At 45.0% G+C, this 17,500-nt stretch overlaps 2 protein-coding genes across 4 annotated transcripts in view; one reads left to right on the top strand and one right to left on the bottom strand.

Moving 5' to 3' along the window:
• slf1 (SMC5-SMC6 complex localization factor 1) overlaps positions 1-13,437 on the bottom strand; it is a 27,765-nt gene extending 14,328 nt beyond the window's left edge. Inside the window, exons 1-16 of one of the 3 annotated variants that reach the window (XM_031585571.2) lie at positions 12,969-13,437; positions 12,496-12,637; positions 11,626-11,704; positions 11,129-11,298; positions 10,920-10,975; positions 10,642-10,792; positions 10,118-10,303; positions 9,756-9,827; positions 9,107-9,253; positions 8,587-8,753; positions 8,061-8,195; positions 7,338-7,482; positions 6,796-6,958; positions 6,493-6,644; positions 5,746-5,867; positions 1,999-2,075 (exon numbers count right to left, since the gene is read on the bottom strand). In XM_031585571.2, coding sequence (XP_031441431.1) covers positions 1,999-2,075; positions 5,746-5,867; positions 6,493-6,644; positions 6,796-6,958; positions 7,338-7,482; positions 8,061-8,195; positions 8,587-8,753; positions 9,107-9,253; positions 9,756-9,827; positions 10,118-10,303; positions 10,642-10,792; positions 10,920-10,975; positions 11,129-11,298; positions 11,626-11,704; positions 12,496-12,606 — 1,933 coding nt within the window. In that variant the 5' untranslated portion in view covers positions 12,607-12,637; positions 12,969-13,437. The remainder of the gene's footprint in view (positions 1-1,998; positions 2,076-5,745; positions 5,868-6,492; positions 6,645-6,795; positions 6,959-7,337; positions 7,483-8,060; positions 8,196-8,586; positions 8,754-9,106; positions 9,254-9,755; positions 9,828-10,117; positions 10,304-10,641; positions 10,793-10,919; positions 10,976-11,128; positions 11,299-11,625; positions 11,705-12,495; positions 12,638-12,968) is intronic. The other 2 variants (XM_031585572.2, XM_031585573.2) reach the window with 2 other exon arrangements.
• Positions 13,438-13,637: 200 nt separating this feature from the next.
• Positions 13,638-17,500, top strand: part of kiaa0825 (KIAA0825 ortholog) — a 132,077-nt gene continuing 128,214 nt past the window's right edge. The window contains exons 1-2 of the mRNA XM_031585465.2: positions 13,638-14,338; positions 17,044-17,204. Of these exons, the coding sequence (XP_031441325.1) occupies positions 17,074-17,204 (131 nt within the window). The 5' untranslated portion in view covers positions 13,638-14,338; positions 17,044-17,073. The remainder of the gene's footprint in view (positions 14,339-17,043; positions 17,205-17,500) is intronic.

Genomic DNA, 17,500 nt, shown 5'->3' with positions numbered 1-17,500 from the left:
TGAGTGTAACTTTAATGAGTTGTTCGGCAGTCTGGCTTGTCGGCTTGTTCTATGTGGTGCTTTTTCCCCCTCCTGCTCTCCTTCCTGGTAATAGGCTCTAAAAAAAACGAGTGATTAAACATTCCACAACTCCCAGTGTGTACACATTCTCGCAAATGCCAGCCCCAATCTAGGCGCTGTTAAATCACTTTAATGCCTCCAATTTGGACACAACGTCGCCATTATAGGGGTAATTGCATGCTCAGCATTTACAGGCACGGAACAGATAAATCCCCACTGTCCTTTTCTATAAATTCCCCTCCGTGCCCCGCTCCACCATAGGGGGTCTGGACGTGTGGGCTTCTCTCTTCCTCCAGCCTGATCTGGCAGCCTGCTGGTCTGCTGGTCTCCTGGCTGGTGGCGACACGGACTCCCTTGGCCTGGGAAGGTCACTAAGAGCGAAGGACATTCCATACTGACCTGATCCTAGGGGGGTTTTTTTATGGTAAAACTGTCGCATTAAAAGAGTAGTTAACCCCTGAAGCTAACATTGCCTTTACTGAATGGGATCTGTGATGGACTGTGGTGAAAAGGCAAGAGGAATGCTGGACCCACGCAAGGTCTTGACCCTGAAGTTAACTGAAGGTAGGTCAGAAATGCTCCATGTGCTATCTGCACTTAACCAATGATAAAGACTGGATCGCCTACCTAGCATGAGTCTGCTACCATAAGGCTCCACAGACACCAAACACACTCCACACACCAAACAAGACAAAAACAACGCATTAAAATATCTACTGGGAAACATAAAGTCACACACACACACACACACACACTAACACAGACACACACACACACTAAACACAAACACACACACACACACGCTAACACAGACTCCAAACCACCCAACACAGTGTGGAGATGAAAATAGATTAGAATTTATATTGCCCAAGTCTGTGTGGAAGTATCATAAAACATTAATGATGAGAGCTGCATCAGTAGAGGGAGCACGTATGGGAGAGGGAGACAGACAGAAAATAAATAAATAAACGAATGTACAGAACACAGCAGAGCAGAGCAGAGCTCACAGCCTTGAGTCTCTCCCTCTCCCTCTCCCTCTCTCTCTCTATCTGAAAGTGCCAAGGCCTGCCTGCCTGCCTGCCCCAATCCCCCAACCCCAGCTCTCTCTCTCTCTCATCTCCTCCCCACCCTGCCCGACCCCAGCTCTGGTGCAGGGCCTCTGTCTGATCAGGTGCAGAGGAGAAGATGAGTCTTGACACTGCAGCGGGTTCACGGTGAGTGCTGTGTGCCTAATTGCAGGAGCACCCCCCCCCCCCTCCTCCCACACACACACACACACACCTCACATCTCTATGCACCCTCGCTCTGCAGAATCCTAATTGCTCCTGTTTAATATTCGCAAACTGGGGATCTGACGACAGTCGTGTTTGTGTTATTGGTGTGTTTGTGTTTCTTTTTGGTTGCATTTTCACTCCTGCATTTTATTTTATTTTTCCTGCGTATGGGGGATGGTAGTTTGAGAAAGATGCACTCACGGGGGAATGTAAGTAAACACCGCGCGAGGAATCTCAATGACAGCGCCTGGAGTCACAGAGTCGCGGATGCTCCGGTGTTTTTTGACCCTCTTAATACAACAAGACATGCGCCGCGCTGTGATAGAGTGGGTCCTTGACGTGAAAGAAGCGCCGGCGAAGGAATCCGCGGGCTTGTTGTTGTTCTGTTCAAGTATTTCACGTTGTGTGAGCATGTTTTGTTTCATTTGCCATCTCGTAAAATAAATACTCAGTAAAACACTCACAGATAAGTACACCACCACAGTCACAAAGGACACTTGTGAATGTGGTGTGAATATACGTACGAAACACATATATGAATACAACTGCAACAACAGTGTGAGGACACGGCCTTGCACGGCAGTACATGTGTGTAGTGTGTGTGTGTGTGTGTGTGTGTGTGTATGTGTTTGTGTGTGTGTGTGTGTGTGTGTGTAATCCTCACCTGCTGCATTCACTCGGTTTAAGCCCCGTGGGATGTTCTCTTTTCCTGGGCCATACGGGCACACACTCCCTTTCGACCTACATAACACACAAAAGCCATTTACCATTAACATACTGAAGTCAGACTACACACACACACACACACACACACGCACTTGCACACGCACTCGGACACGCACTCGCACACGCAAACACACACACACACACACACACACACACACACAACACACACACACACACACACACACACACACACACACAACACACACACACACACACACACACACATCAGGCTTTTGATTTGTATAGCAATAATATCTGCACATTACGACCATCCCTAGTACAAAATATGTTGTAATTCATATGTCAGAATCACAACGTATCTGAGCATCATTATGTTACTGAATCAGGACCGAATGGCGTATAATATAACCTGTGTGGCTCTACAATAAAGCAGTAGCGACAGGTTTAAATAGAGGTAAGCTGGGCTCGCTCACATGGTCAAGACCAAGGAGGACAGGGACAAGACAGAAGCAGTCTGCTTCAACCAATCTCCCCCAGCAGGAAAACAACATTCAGGAGAGAGATTGAGGGATGGAGATAGAGATAGAAAAGGGAGAGATAGAGAGATGGAGAGAGAGTGAGTTCCATTCCGAGGAGAGCCTCATGCAAGGAGACAGCGGCCCCTACAGCCCTGATGCTATCGCTGGACGGGATGGACTCCTGCTGCAGTCTATGGAGTCCCGACACAGTCTCCTGGCGTCCAGGCGGAGAGGTGAAGTGGAGACGTGCAATGCTGCTGCCTGTCTCAGCTCGTCTCACTCTCTCACTCTCACGCTGTGAGGACTGTCTGGGACAGCATAGCTACAAACGTAGTCTTCAATGAGAATCTTTAACCATGCAGCATGTCCACTGTCTGCTTCACTAGACTGGTGCGCGGAATGACATCAGCATATTAGCGCAGCAGTCGCTGAAGTGGTACAAGCTAGCATGGTGTGGAAAAATAACATTACAGGAGCTCAACATTTGAATTGCTTGACTGAATTCTAGCGGAAGTCGGCGATAGCAAATTATTGTTTCATTTATCTTTCAATGAGCCGATACCATGTCATCTAGCATTAACCGAATAAACAGCTAATAACTGGAGCGAGGAGTGGAAGAATCCGGTGTTAAAACGCGTGAAAAGGAGATGCTTAGGACACCAACACACACTCTGTCATCATCCTGCTGCATTGCCAATGGGAGCAATGAGATGGCTTACACATAAATAAATAATTGAACAGGGCTGCTTGTACGGCCTGGCATGCTAATAGCTAGCGGCTGTCAGCTGGGCCCTGACAGCCTGAGGGATGAGCGTGAGGAGGAGAAGACACAGGGGGAGAGAGAGCCACGCCGAGCACCAGGCTAGGAAAGCGAAAGAGACATCCCCCTTCTTCCTAATTGGGCTCCTCAGAAGCAAGGCAGAGCGTGGCTTTGTAGTGCATTACACAAACACGTAACGCACGCGTTCAAACAAACACGCGCTACACTTCGCATTAGTGGAGAAAAGCATGTTTCAGCCCTCCTAGACGGGAGTGACAGCGTCTTCCAAAGGCTCCCTGTGAACCCCCGTCCCGACGTACTTCAGAGGAAGGAGGGGTTTAGGAGAAGACTCGCCGCTTTTCTGCTACTGATGGGTTTGTTTATGCAATCTGAGGCTCGGGCTTTTCTTCAGTTACCACGAGAAGCATAATAGGAGTTGGAGATAAAAACACATCCTAACATAAACACATTATCTATAATTTCCCTTTTAGCCGGGCCGCAGTACAGCTGTGTGTAGGTGCATAAAGAAGGACACTGTGGCTCCATTAGAAGAGAAGGGAGCTAACAAACGGTATTGACAAAATGTAGATTTATAGTCATTGTCCTGAGAGTCGATTGGGATGTAACGAGCTAGACAAATGACACAGTGTAATGACAAAATGACAGAACTGCAGCACTGTATTAGTTAGCGATCCCATGGCCGTCACCGAGCCATCAAACCACTTAGGGCTGGCACAGCAAAACAGCTCTGAAGAGAAGTGTACTCTTCATTCGAATATCAGAAACAGCTCTGAAGAGAAGTGAACTCTTCATTAGAATCTATCAGAAACAGCTCTGAAGAGAAGTGTACTCTTCATAAGAATCTATCAGAAACAGCTCTGAAGAGAAGTGTACTCTTCATTCGAAAACAGCTCTGAAGAGAAGTGTACTCTTCATTAGAATATCAGAAATCTGAAGAGAAGTGTACTCTTCATAAGAATATCAGAAACAGCTCTAGTGTAGTCTTCATAAGAATCTATCAGAAACAGCTCCAGTGTACTCTTCATTAGAATATCAGAAACAGCTCTGAAGAGAAGTGTACTCTTCATTAGAATATCAGAAACAGCTCTAGTGTACTTTTCATAAGAATATCAGAAACAGCTCTTAGAGAAGTGTACTCTTCATTAGAGAATCTATCAGAAACAGCTCTGACGAGAAGTGTACTCTTCATTAGAACCTATCAGAAACAGCTCTAGTGTACTCTTCATTAGAATATCAGAAACAGCTCTGAAGAGAAGTGTACTCTTCATAAGAATCTATGAGAAACAGCTCTGAAGAGAAGTGTACTCTTCATTAGAATCAGAAACAGCTCTGAAGAGAAGTGTACTCTTTATCTATCAGAAACAGCTCTGAAGAGAAGTGTACTCTTTATCTATCAGAAACAGCTCTAGTGTACTCTTCATAAGAATCTATCAGAAACAGCTCTGAAGAGAAGTGTACTCTTCATAAGAATCAATCAGAAACAGCTCTGAAGAGAAGTGTACTCTTCATAAGAATCAATCAGAAACAGCTCTGAAGAGAAGTGTACTCTTCATAAGAATCTATCAGAAACAGCTCTGAAGAGAAGTGTACTCTTCATTCGAATATCAGAAACAGCTCTGACGAGTAGTGTACTCTTCATTAGAATCTATCAGAAACAGCTCTGAAGAGTAGTGTACTCTTCATTAGAATCTATCAGAAACGATACCTCCCAGACAACCAGACAAGACCACAATGCTTCAGCCAATGACGTATTTTTTCTTGTCTGCTGTTGCTTGCTCCCAAAGATGGATACACACACTCCCCCCCCCCTCCTCTATCGATGAAAGGAGCTCAAAACCTCTGCAGCAGCTCATGTTATGCCATGAGGGTGTTCCAGCAGCAGAGAGATCTCGTCCACTGGTTGGCAATGGAAATAATTCACACAACTGGCGGATCTGTCAGTAAAGTGCATGGCCCAGTGTTGGATGTCCCTCAAAGCCTGTTTGCCTGCTGTTTGCTCCCAAAGACTCACACACACACACACACACACACACACACACACACACACACACACACACACACACACACACACACACACCACACACCACACACACACACACACACACACACGCACACACCAGCTCGAGTGAGTAAGGAGCCCTGCCTAACTAACATGAAGGTATGTCTGATGAGCTCCTGACCCTCTCTCACCCCTCCCCTCCCCTTATCTGTCTCTCTCTCCTTCCATCTCCTTCCATCTCTCTCTTCCATCTCTCTCTCTCTCCCTCCCTCTCTCTCTCTCTCTCTCTCTCTCTCTCTTATTGATCTATCCTGGCGGGGGCCCAGCCAGACAGGCAGTGGGCCTCCTGGGTCAAAGCAAGTGTGTGTGTGTGTGTGTACGTGTGTGAACGTGAGTGTGTGTGTGTGTGAGTGTAAATCTGCCCACCCCGAGCCTGGCTTCTGGCTGGCACAGCTGGTGAGGGCGGGTTCAGTTTGCGGCCGTGGCGAAGGGTCAGGAGCAGGCCGGCGCACACATAAACTCCCCAAGGCCTTCAAATAGGTGGACACCTGACAGGCAGAGAAGAGAGAGAGAGAGAGAGATAGATAGAGAGAAAGGGAGGGTTAGAGAAACAGTTGCTTGTCTATTACCTCTGTGTAAGAGACCTCTTTATTGGGAAGACAACCAATCGATACTTTCAGTATCCTTTATTTTCCCTGAGTTACGCCAGGCATTTCTCCACTTGGCCAAAACCAAGAGTTCACCCATTTCCTTCAGCCCCAAACGTGTCAGATGATGAAGTTCTCTGGGTCAAAGGCACTTCTGATGTTCAGGCTGACACTCCGCTGCTGGTACTCTATACTATACTGACTGGTAGGAGTGAGCCATCTGCCTCCAAAAAAATCATATCCAGATCTTTAACACACGATCACGATTAAAGTACACTGTACAACCGGAGTTAAACTTCATGATCAAATTCACACTTTCAGTAGCTTGGATCAACGGCATCAAAGTTTTATGTGAAGTTTGGATACATTAGTAGAAGGACATAAAATTGATCTCCTCAATTTTTGCCGGAGAAGTAGATCATGGGCGTCTTCAAGATCAATCACGATATCAAATTGTCAGATCGTTTACCCCTAGCGCTGCAGTGATATAGTGAATATATATATAAAAGATGAGCCAGGGACTTACAATCTTCCTGAGGGAGAGGGCTTCCGTTCCCGTGGCAATGGTGTTCCTGCGGCAGACAAAGCGGTAGAGCGCGTCGGCCGTGACCACGCGGAGCGGAGAGCAAAGCATGCTGGGAATGAGCTCCAACAGGAAGTCTGGTGCCATATCTGAGACTGGGACAGGTAAATACTAATCATCCACAGTTCACTGCAACCCTAATCCAGGCTTGACAAACACCATTGCCCACCTCAACCATCTCTCCAAATCAACATTTTGACTCCACCAACCGCCACCCTTCCAGAACCTACACAGGCAGTACCGTACCCTGGCCTAAGCAGAGGATGGCGATGTGCTCCCCCAGGTCTGGCAGGCTCTTCTCCACCAGGGGCCGGTTCAGTGCGCTGTGGGCCTGGCACCAGAACTCCACCACCACCTCCAGCACCTCCTGCAGACGCAGCACCAGCCGCTGCCGATGCACAGCCTCCACCTGGCGCCAAGACACAGGACATACGAATATAATTCATACATCGTTACTCCACGTGTAATTCACACATGCTCTTTCTTCAGTCCTCCAGGATCCACCAGGCCAGGGTTTGTTTGTTTGTTTGTTTGTCAAAAAATTGTGGTTCAAATTGTGGTGATTTTGAGTTAAATAAAAATCAATCACAAATAATTCAGAAATTCCATGACTGCGTTTTGTTTGCGGAAATAAGATAAAAATTGCAACCTGCAATTACAATTGAAATCCTTGAATTTGCGTGGTTTGGGGGAAAATGCAAGGTACTCTTTCCAACATCAACACTGGCAATGTGAGGAAGACGGGGATGGATGTGAAGAGCATGATCTGCGGTCAGTGGCGCACCCACCTCAGTGCAGGACTGGGCCCACTGATAGGCCTCCACCAGGAGCTCCACCAGCTGCTGCATGGCCTTGGAGCTTAGGGCCGACCTCTCCCACACCGTCCAGAACGTGCTGCCCAGAATGGTGGACCACGACGCTCCCGCAACCAAGCTGTGGATGAAAAAAGTGGACGGGTCACCGGACAGGCACTGGGCGACAGTGGTACAGGAGGTAGAGAAGTCGGTTAGTAATCAGAAGGTTGCTAGTTCGATTCCCTGTCGAAGCGTCCTTGAGCAAGACACTGAACCCCTAATTGCTCCTGATGTGCAGTGTGCCATCAGTGTAAATGTAAAATGTGTATACATTGTAAGTCGCACATATGTAAGTCGCTTTGGATAAAAGCGTCTGCTAAATGTAAATGTAATGTAATGTAATTTACAGACACTCAAGAGTGCTGTGAAGACACAGACAGAATTTGTGTATGTGATTTTGATTTGTGCTTCTTCCAAGGCAGCTAAGCCGTAACCTTGGTAACCTTGCACGAAGCTCTTAAAGATATGTCACTGGAGAACCAATACAGTAAAGTAGAAAAAAAAGCTTAGATGGTTTTGCTTGTGACAGAAAATATTAAAAACCACCACCACCGCCACCACCACTAAAACTGCACAGAGAAGAAAAGCAGAAGATGAGAAATGTCAGTGTGGACAGTGGCACGCTCTGCAGGATCTGGGGATGCCCGTGGCACTTACCCAGAATTCACAGCGTGCAGCTCCAGCTGGAACAGCCTGAGGAGGAATTCCTGCAGGTCGCCATGGAAGCTGATCAGCTCTGGGCGGGCGGGGCTTGGCAGTGAGTGACAGGTGGCGGCGCTGGACATACAGACCCTGACAAAAGAGTCCCAGAGCGAAACAGCACGCCTGAACTCAAATGACTTCAAACAGCAGCATCTGCACATGATGTCATCCTGATCTTTACGCCATCTCTTCTTCACACAGCACATTAATCATGTTGGACATACAGCATAATGATACAATAATACAATGATTTAAAAAGTTATAATTCACTTTTTCGGAAACTGAACATTGGCTATTTATGCGATCCCTTATTCCAGTCAGCTAGGCATCACCTTACCATAACAGTATTACACGCTTCCACACTGACAACACAGTTGTCTAGTAGAGCTCTCGTGTTAGCCCTGTGTGTTCATTGACTTTCTAAGAGATGTCAAATGATGTAGTTTCTGGATATTTCCACTTCTCCCACTGAGCCTCTCACCTGAAGGACGTACTGAGGAGGGACCACACGCCTTTCTTGCACTCGGGACACTGCAGAATTTGCTGGAAGTACTTGGCATAGGTTGCAGAGCCCCAGGGGGAGTTGTTGCGCAGGATGCTATGGAGTGTTGTGCAAAACATGCTGAGGAAGTACGGCTTAGCAGCACCCTGGGGGAGAATGAGAGATCAGTAACACTAGCAGACACACTGACATAGCACATAGCACATAGCACATAGCATCTACACACAGTTTATAGCAGCCATGCATCTTTTAGAGTGAGCGAAGCTAAATATAAAATGAACAAAAACACAAAAACTCTGTGTTTGCTTTGATTCTTCACACTTTTTCCCTTTAACATTAAGTTTATGAATAGATGTGAATTTAGCCTGAAAAAATAATACTTTAAAAAGCTCCAAGTCAATTTTTCTGTTTGATTTCATACACAATAAACAAAAAAATGTTTCAAACTGAATGGATGTGGTTGATGGCGTAGTGCGTGTGTAGCGTGTTGTGAACTTACTTCCAGGGCATGGCGCACGAGCGAGAGCACGAGCGGGGCGGGAGGAAGCACCCCGGGGTGGAGAGAGGCCTGGAGCTCCTCCAGCGCCTGGGGGAAGAAGCCGCAGTCCAACAGACTCTGCACGTTCCTCAAGTCAGTCGGGCCACGCTACGCAGAATAACAACACGAGGTCAGAGGAAGGGAAATGAGAGCGGGGAGGACAAATGGAATTGCCTTTCTGTGGGGTCAGCATGGCACTGTCAGTCACTGCCCGGTTCCATCTCTGATTACCGAGAACTTTGCAGGGGGGGGGGGGGGGGGGGGGAGGAGGAAAGAAAGGATGAAACCCTTCACTTTCTCCAAATGGCTCTTTGGGAAAAAGAATCACCAGGGAAGCCGGTGGAAGGACAGCAAAGGCCTATTTTTTAATGGGTCTGCCAATCAAAGAGTCACCAATCACATCATCTTGTTCACATCAGCTGACCCGGATATGATGCTTCCTCGACAAACGAATAACCCTACAGCACTGCTTAAGTGACAAGAGAGGAAATTGAATGACCCGAACTGTCTGAAATAAATGTGTACTTATGTGAACTAAATGTGCTGCTGTCCTGATAAGCGTTGTGTTGAAGATGTGTTAATATGCTCAAAGCCGATCTGCATGAAGTACCTTAGAGGTAGGACAAGAGAGGTAGAAGCTCTGGAACTCTGGGTAAAGCAGCTTTCTCTTCTGCTTCCATTTCTAGGAAGAAAAGGGGAACAAATGAAATGGCATTCTGAAAAGTATTGCATCACATTACACATTATTTTTTAAAAGGGGCTTCAAAAATTTGTATGAATTGTACTCTTAAAAGACTGTGCTTTATCATAGCATATCCATTATCCCTAAAATTATATATAATTTATACTAATTATACATTAAAGGGTTATATTAAAGGGTTATGTTTCATCCATACAACTTATGTTTTTATTTCTTTGGTGAAAAATGATGAATGGGACCGTTGCAGATAAATAAATGCATAATTCTCACACCTCCACATAGAATATGTACTCCTCCATCTTATTCTCCAGCCGTGAGAGTAGGCCTGTATCAGGCGTGTGCTCCACCACCTCCGTCTCCTCTATCACATTCTCAGACGAGGAGTCCATGTCCTCTACGTCCCAATCGCTGGGATTGCGTGGTTGATGGACAGGCCATTTCAGCCCAGTGAAAGATTTCTGAACAACACCATAAAGCAAAACAGTGAAAGAATGCACACATCACTCTCCATCTCTTCAAGGGAAACTTAGACCAACAGGCCACTACCACAATATTCGAAAGAAGAACTTTTTTGTGTAAAGGACAGCATTATTCAATTTAGTTTACGTATGCATTTAACTAATTGGTGCGTTCACTCATCACCACTTTCCACAGCATTCATTGATTAATGACTGAATGAATAGTAACACGATGTAAACCCTGTACCGATGGGTATAATGCTATGCTATGATGTGCTAGCGTTATATAGAGTGTAGGCAGGTGGAAGTCATGATTACACAGAAATAGAACAACTGACCCCAAATAAATGCAGAGCAAGCTGGCGCATGGAGGCGCAGGGTACAGCATCATCCAGAGGGTGTTCCACCACATGTCTGTTAATCACATGAGTCATGGGCACTGAGGCTGGCTTCTCAAGGTACACAACGGCTCGGCCTGCCTTGAGGATCCTGAAAACAAAGCATCAGTTGCTTCGTCGTAGTGTCAAACACACTATATTAATATTTGTGAAATATTTAGAGTATCTGTTATGAAATCCTTAATGGGCAACCCCCCTTCAAAGAAGGCCCTCCTAACCTGCTGATAGTGTCCCTCCTCTTGATGTCAACCACATTCAACAGCACCACCCAGTCCTACAAGGTTTTGGGGGTTATGCAGTTAGTTATGTAAAAGTACATTTACATTACATTTACATTTAGTCATTTAGCAGACGCTTTTGTCCAAAGCGACGTACAAGTAGCAGTTGCGTATTTTTTTCGGCTGTTTGGAGATTCCCAGACATTTACCTGGAAGGCCCCAGACACCACTCCCCTGGCCACCTTCTCTCTCCACGCCTGGACTGGGTTGGTGAAGCCAAGGCTCTGGATTGAGAGGTTCACCTCATAAAGGGCCTCTGGTAGCCAGGTGTTAAGCTTCAGGCTGTCCAGAACATATTCTGGTGTGACAATCCACTTCCCTAAGAAGACCGGGATAATAGAATAGGCTTTATGGTAAACACTGGAGGAGTAGCAGGTCGTGCAGGTTCTGTCTAACCTATAATCTCTCATTCCAAATACAGCAAGACTAACTAAGTTTTTGAAACTATGAGAAACCAGCATGAAGAAAGCATTTTAGCAGAATGTTAGACTGGACACATTTTTTTTTTTAAGGAAATTTAAAGTAAAATATTGAATACACTATTGGTATCTCATTTCTTATGGTTGAAAGACATCTGAAGCGAACAGTAGAAATGTACACTATATAATAGATGTGATCATAAATCACTTCATTTACAGGCACTGACCTCCAGCACAAGCTGCTAGGAACTTTTCACTGGGGACAGCCTGGGACACTATCAGATGGGTGGTGCTTTCCTTGTAAATCTGCAACATTTTAAATAAAACAAGTAAAACAGCCATTGTGTAAGTTGATAGTCTGACCTCCACAGGTCTTCAACTGCTCTACAATATAGAAATAAAAAAAAAAGGTCAAGAACTTCGCTGCATCTCTCAGACTGCAGGGACTTCAATTATTGCATAGAAAAGTCTGTGACTATATTTGGATGCAATTGAGGGCAAGGACAAAATTATGGAGTCAAAAATACATCTCGGAATCTGAAAGCAATTAGGGCCATTTCTCAGGGCTAATCACTGATTCTTCATCATTCTCTGAATGAACTGCAACACAGGTGTACGCCAGTGCCTTCAATGAAGCCGCGACATGCTATTTATATATCTGTGAAAGGATGAACCCCATGAGATAATAATTGTATTAATTAGTCTGAAACATCATTTCTGTATTCAATGGGTAGACCCAGCCATGGCTGCTTTCTACAGTTCCAAGAGCCCACTGCTGTTTGCATAGTGTGTGCTGAGTTTTAAACTTTTACATACTGCACTTTTACTCCGTCACTTGCGTTTATGATGACTATAATCATGAATGAACCGCTTTTTACTTATTTATTGATCACCTTTCTATTATTGTTGTGATATCCCACAACGTATTTAATATGACACGAAAAAGACTTGGGCTTGTCAAGCTCTGTCATAGCAATGACTGGTGGATGTTTTTTAATGTTGTGAGTATGTGCTGTGGTACCTATGGACACTGCCACTTGGTATGGCTCAGCCACCTGTGTTGTTTTGGATGTGCAACGTTTTCCAGTACTACTCACCGGGCCTCCAATGTATGTCCCACCCACTTGCTTTATAGCACGGAGCAGCTGTCCTTTCCTTTGAGCATCTTTGATTCCTGATATCTGAAATATGCGCTTTCTGTTGGACATCGTTACATGGGGACATCACAAGCTGATATACCTACATTTAAAAAAAAAAAAAACACATGAAAACTTTTTACTGTCTATGCATGAGTCACGTAGGTGTTCAGTCGTACAGATGACTTGCTAAATGATTAAAGATGAATGTAGTCTATAGCCTACATACGAAAGCATTGCCTAAATGATTTGCTGAATCACAAAACCTCCTCGATTGCCAGGTAATGTTGACGTTACCAAATCCTTCAGCATAACGTTTGGGCATTTGCATGACTATATTTTGTCCCTATTTGAGATTTGCCATAGCAATACATTGGTTAGGCTAAAGAAGTGTCACCCAATCCAGTGGTTGAGAAGACCAACTAGGCGCATACCTATTGACTGTACTGTCTGTGAGCATAGCTATAATGATTTTTGTTCGATTCCTTACTCAATACCATCGTACGTATACAGTATTTTCACATCAGTTACATTCTCATGGTATAATGGTATAACTAGAAAATCGACAACTTCTGGACACAGCGCTGCTGATGTCCATTTGATCGTGCATGGTCAATCTTTCCCAGCGCGCCAAAATATTTCCAAATTGCAGGTTATTGGACGCAACTATAGTGCCATTCACTGATAACCATCGGCTTGCATTTTCTAAGGCTGTCAGGGACAACTTGTGTAAATGTCAGTGAGAAAACAACGCAAAACAGTATTAAAACATGACTTTTGTGAAACATTACCTACTGAGCTTTGCGAAGAAATAATCACGAGGAAGCGTTCCTCACACGGACTGTACCAAGACTTTAGGGGAGTCTGTGTTTGTTTTTTTGATAAGAACACAACAGTAAATTCACGTTTGGTGTGAAGCACACTGCAGACCGCTATAAATACGTAGAAATAATGTTATTTATTTATTATTATTATTGTAATATGATGGACATCTTTAGTGTGGTTGCTAAAATGAACAGAGCCTCTACGTACTTCAGGGATTTTGTAACATCCCATGATACGGAAGTTTTTAAGTCGAAGCTTCCGGTTGGTTGTCAGAGACGCTAACGCGTTGCAAAGGGATTTTAATAGCATGTTACAATGTAGCAGGATGCTAGTTTTCCACATTATGAAGGAGTGTCATAATCGCAAATGTCACAACCCCTTCTTGTGGCACAACAGCGGTCAGCGCCTTTAACATGTATTGCTCTAATCGTAATCAAATGCTTAGACAATTGTGGCTAGTTAGCAAGTTTTCCGTTGTGCAAGCTAACTAGTTAGCTGGCAAGATAGCTATCCTACCCAACATAATTCCCCCTATTGCTAGTGAGATAATGTGATGTAATGTAACGTAATAGCCAATTTGGTGATAATTTCCCCTGCCAATCTTTATTATGGTCACCCTAACACAACGTCACTGTAACGTTACTTAACGTAAATGTACTTAACGTAACTTAACTGTAACGTTATTTAGGTACTTTAAATGTTTGCCACATAGGTTGAAATTCCTGGCATAAGGCATCTGAAAAGCAGTCACTTGTTGCATTTAGGTTATAACATTAGCCTAGAAGTCTACACTACTTTTGACATTATATTTATGAAATGACTCATGATATTCGGTGTTACTCAAAACTACAACGATGAGTTAAAGCTATTTTGTCTAAATTGAGCGTATTGGTGTGATGGTGGAAATCAGGCTCCCTAACAACTGATGGTGAATTGAACACTGAAACAAGAGGCCGTTGTTGATAATCTTCAGCTAAAGGTAATATTGGTTTGTTTTCTTTATAAATATTTGCCGTTTGAAACGGTCTGCCATAAAGTTGCATGTAAAGTGACTATAGTCTACGCTGTTTTACAAATGAACAAACGGGCCAACCCCCATAGGCCTATAGGTTAATTGTTGTTTTTCATTGTTCAAGGTTAAATTGTAGTAGACTTGCCATTCATTTTAAGCCATTAGCGATAGTATATTATTTTGCTGAGTATAAATGTCTGCCTTGTTGTGTGGATAGGGCACGCTCCAATTTCAGGTTGTTTGGGTCCAAAAGGAGCAGTTGTTGTGAGAAATTATTTTTGTAATGTATCTTTATTTTCCCTCATAATCATAATTGTATTACCTTACATTTATTTAGAATTCCCTCACAATACTAGAATATTTGAGTTTCGTTTAAAAAAAAAGTCTTCCCACAAAAACATATACCAAATTAAAAGAAAATTGCCCAAATCTAGCCAAAAGTAAAAGGAGGGAATAAAACTATTGTGAGGGAAAACCAAAAACATCGAGAACTTCTTTCAGACAAATCATCTCTATAGTGTCCTTTCAAGGGCTTAGATACTTGAAATAAATCAAATGTTCCAGTTTCAGAACAACTTTGCTATTGCATTATTTCACATTCATTTTTTTTTTTTTTTTTGCCACAGGCATTTTATATGAGCCTAATGCTCAATGGCATCATTTTATATTTTGAAATATGTGAAGTTCAGGAAAGAGTTAGAGAGGAAAAATAAGTGTAAAACAACTTTTTTACCCCAGTGCAGCATTTTCATTTTTTTGGGGGGAAAATGGTATAGTACAGTTAACTTAAGGAAAGTCGACTCTGAAATAAAAGGCCAAGCCTACATATTGGACCGGAGGCTCCTCTCTCTTCCGTGTTGTTGTCTAAAAAGAAAAGGAAAAACAAAATATTACCTGTAGTATCTTTTCATGAGGAAGATTGTGTTTGACCTGACAAGTCCTAAGTGCTTCTGAAGCCTCCTTAAGCAGGGAGGCTGTTTGTGGAGAGACAGACAGCAGGATGCTGCTAGTCATTCCTTAAGTGTTCAGAGACTCCGTCTGCCCCAGTTCAGCCCTGTGTGGCAGGCAGCACACAGAAGCCACCAGGGCCCTGGCACATCAGAGTTCAGAATAGATAACGAGAGAGAGGGGGGGGGGGGGGGGAGAATGAAGGATGGAGAGTGGGGCTCTTTAATTAGGCCCCGTGCGCGGGAGTGACGGCACAAACCTGACACTACTACTACTCTCAAGCGTAAGCAGATGCAAGCACTGATGCACGTCCTTTGTGGCGCATATGCGAGCATAAACACGTACGTACGTACGCACGCGCGTGCACAAACACACACACACCTGGTACACAGAGGCCGACAAGCAGACAGATCTGTCAGACTCACACACACAAACACACACGCACACACACACACACACAGATAATCAGACATCAGACTCCCACAGTCTCCCACAAGTACGCACACACACACACACACACATACACACACACTTCTAGTTCCTGTGTAATTACACTCTGTAGAGTCTAATCCTATGATTGAAAAAGCCAGACACACTTCCAGAAGTCGCACCATGCTCACGCTCTCCATCAGACAGTGCACAGAGAGAGTGCAGGGAGGGGGGGGGGGGGGGGAGAGGGGTAGGGGGTAGGGGGGGCTTTGAGAATACAGAGGAAATAATAAAGTACAAGCTTAACTGCGGAGTCTGTCAAGTGAAGGAAATAATATTTGTCCAGCTGGACAGCCTTTCGCTTTTTGTGCAGGCTAAATTAATGTTGAGATTTCTGTCTGCGTGCCGAAAGGCAGCCGTGTCAGGGAGGTATCACGAGCTGTTTGGAGTTTGACGGGGGGGGATTATTAAAATCAGGCCAGATGAAGGGGGAAGAGGAGAGGCAGCCCGAGCCAAATTGACACTGACACTCTCCATTATTCTCCACTTGACTCGTGATGACGCCGTTGATAGCATGTCTCGAGCGCTCGCGCAGAATATCATGGGAGGGGTGTCTGTCTGTGTGTGTGTGGTGTGTGTGTGTGTGTGTGTGTGTGTGTGTGTGTGTGTGTGTGTGTGTGGGGGTCTGTGTGGGTCTGTGTGGGTCTGTGTGTGTTTGCGGGGTGGGGGGAGGTTGGCGGTGGGGTCCTTGCGGCTGCCGCGGCAAGCTTGTTGAAGGCGCGGATTGCGGCGACACGGTAGCGAGCTAGCCCCTCGCCCGCCCACTTCAAGGTAAAGAGTGAAGCGGTGTTTATTTTCAGACACCTGACTCTTCTCTGTCCTTCTCACAGAGGCCCTGATGGTTGACCTTTGCAATTATCATAAAGTTGCCCCCTATTGTGGCTTGAATGCACACGAGTGCACTTAGCGAGACGCCCAGAATGCAAGATCAAGAGATACAAGAGAGGGCAAGTTGAAGTAGGAAACATGGACAGTTCTTCCAGGCATTCATTCTGTTCATACTGAATGATGAATCACTGATCTGAGGAAAGTCTCAGAGGGAAAAAATGAAATTTGTCTTGTGCATTGTGATTGGTCATCGTGTGCCCAGTGATATGTGCTGCCTGCGGGCATCTCCACTCAGGTAGGCCATTAGTCAGCCCCTCCCCTCTTAACAAGCCCCTAAATTGCAGCCTCCGTTAAAAGCATGAATCCACTTTCCATGCTCTGGTTTTAAAGTGCCACCCATTTATCAGTGCTCTCGCAGTGCCCCAGCAGTGCCCGGTATGGACTGGCAGCAGGACTTCCCGTATGACCACACCGTGGTTGACCTGCTGCTGCCCGGCGTGCCAGGGGAGGCAGACATCCAGCAGCTCCTGAGGGACACGGAGGAGAAGCTGAAGCTCAACGCCTGCAGGTCAGTATCTTTTGGAGCCAGTGCCACCTCCTCATCTGGCCCACCAGTCTGAGCCTTTGGCTTGCTAATGCACATAGTGTACACGTGTAAGGCTTTACTCTGCCTTAGTCCTAATTGACCATGCATTCACCATGTCCAAAAAGGGAGTTTTGTGTCGGAAAATGTCAAAGAAAAGGCTTTTTATCACATGTGCTCGGTGCGTCATCACTTCAGGTTTGGTTTTGTTCCGTGGGTGAAGGCCTCTTCATAATGAGACAGTCAAACACAATGTGCGATGTGAAGGACATGTTGTGAAG

The sequence above is a fragment of the Clupea harengus genome, chromosome 18 (assembly GCF_900700415.2).
Source record: "Clupea harengus chromosome 18, Ch_v2.0.2, whole genome shotgun sequence".
Lineage (NCBI taxonomy): Eukaryota > Metazoa > Chordata > Actinopteri > Clupeiformes > Clupeidae > Clupea > Clupea harengus.
Note: the sequence above shows the minus strand (reverse complement) of the source record. Positions and strands in the feature narration are given on the sequence as shown.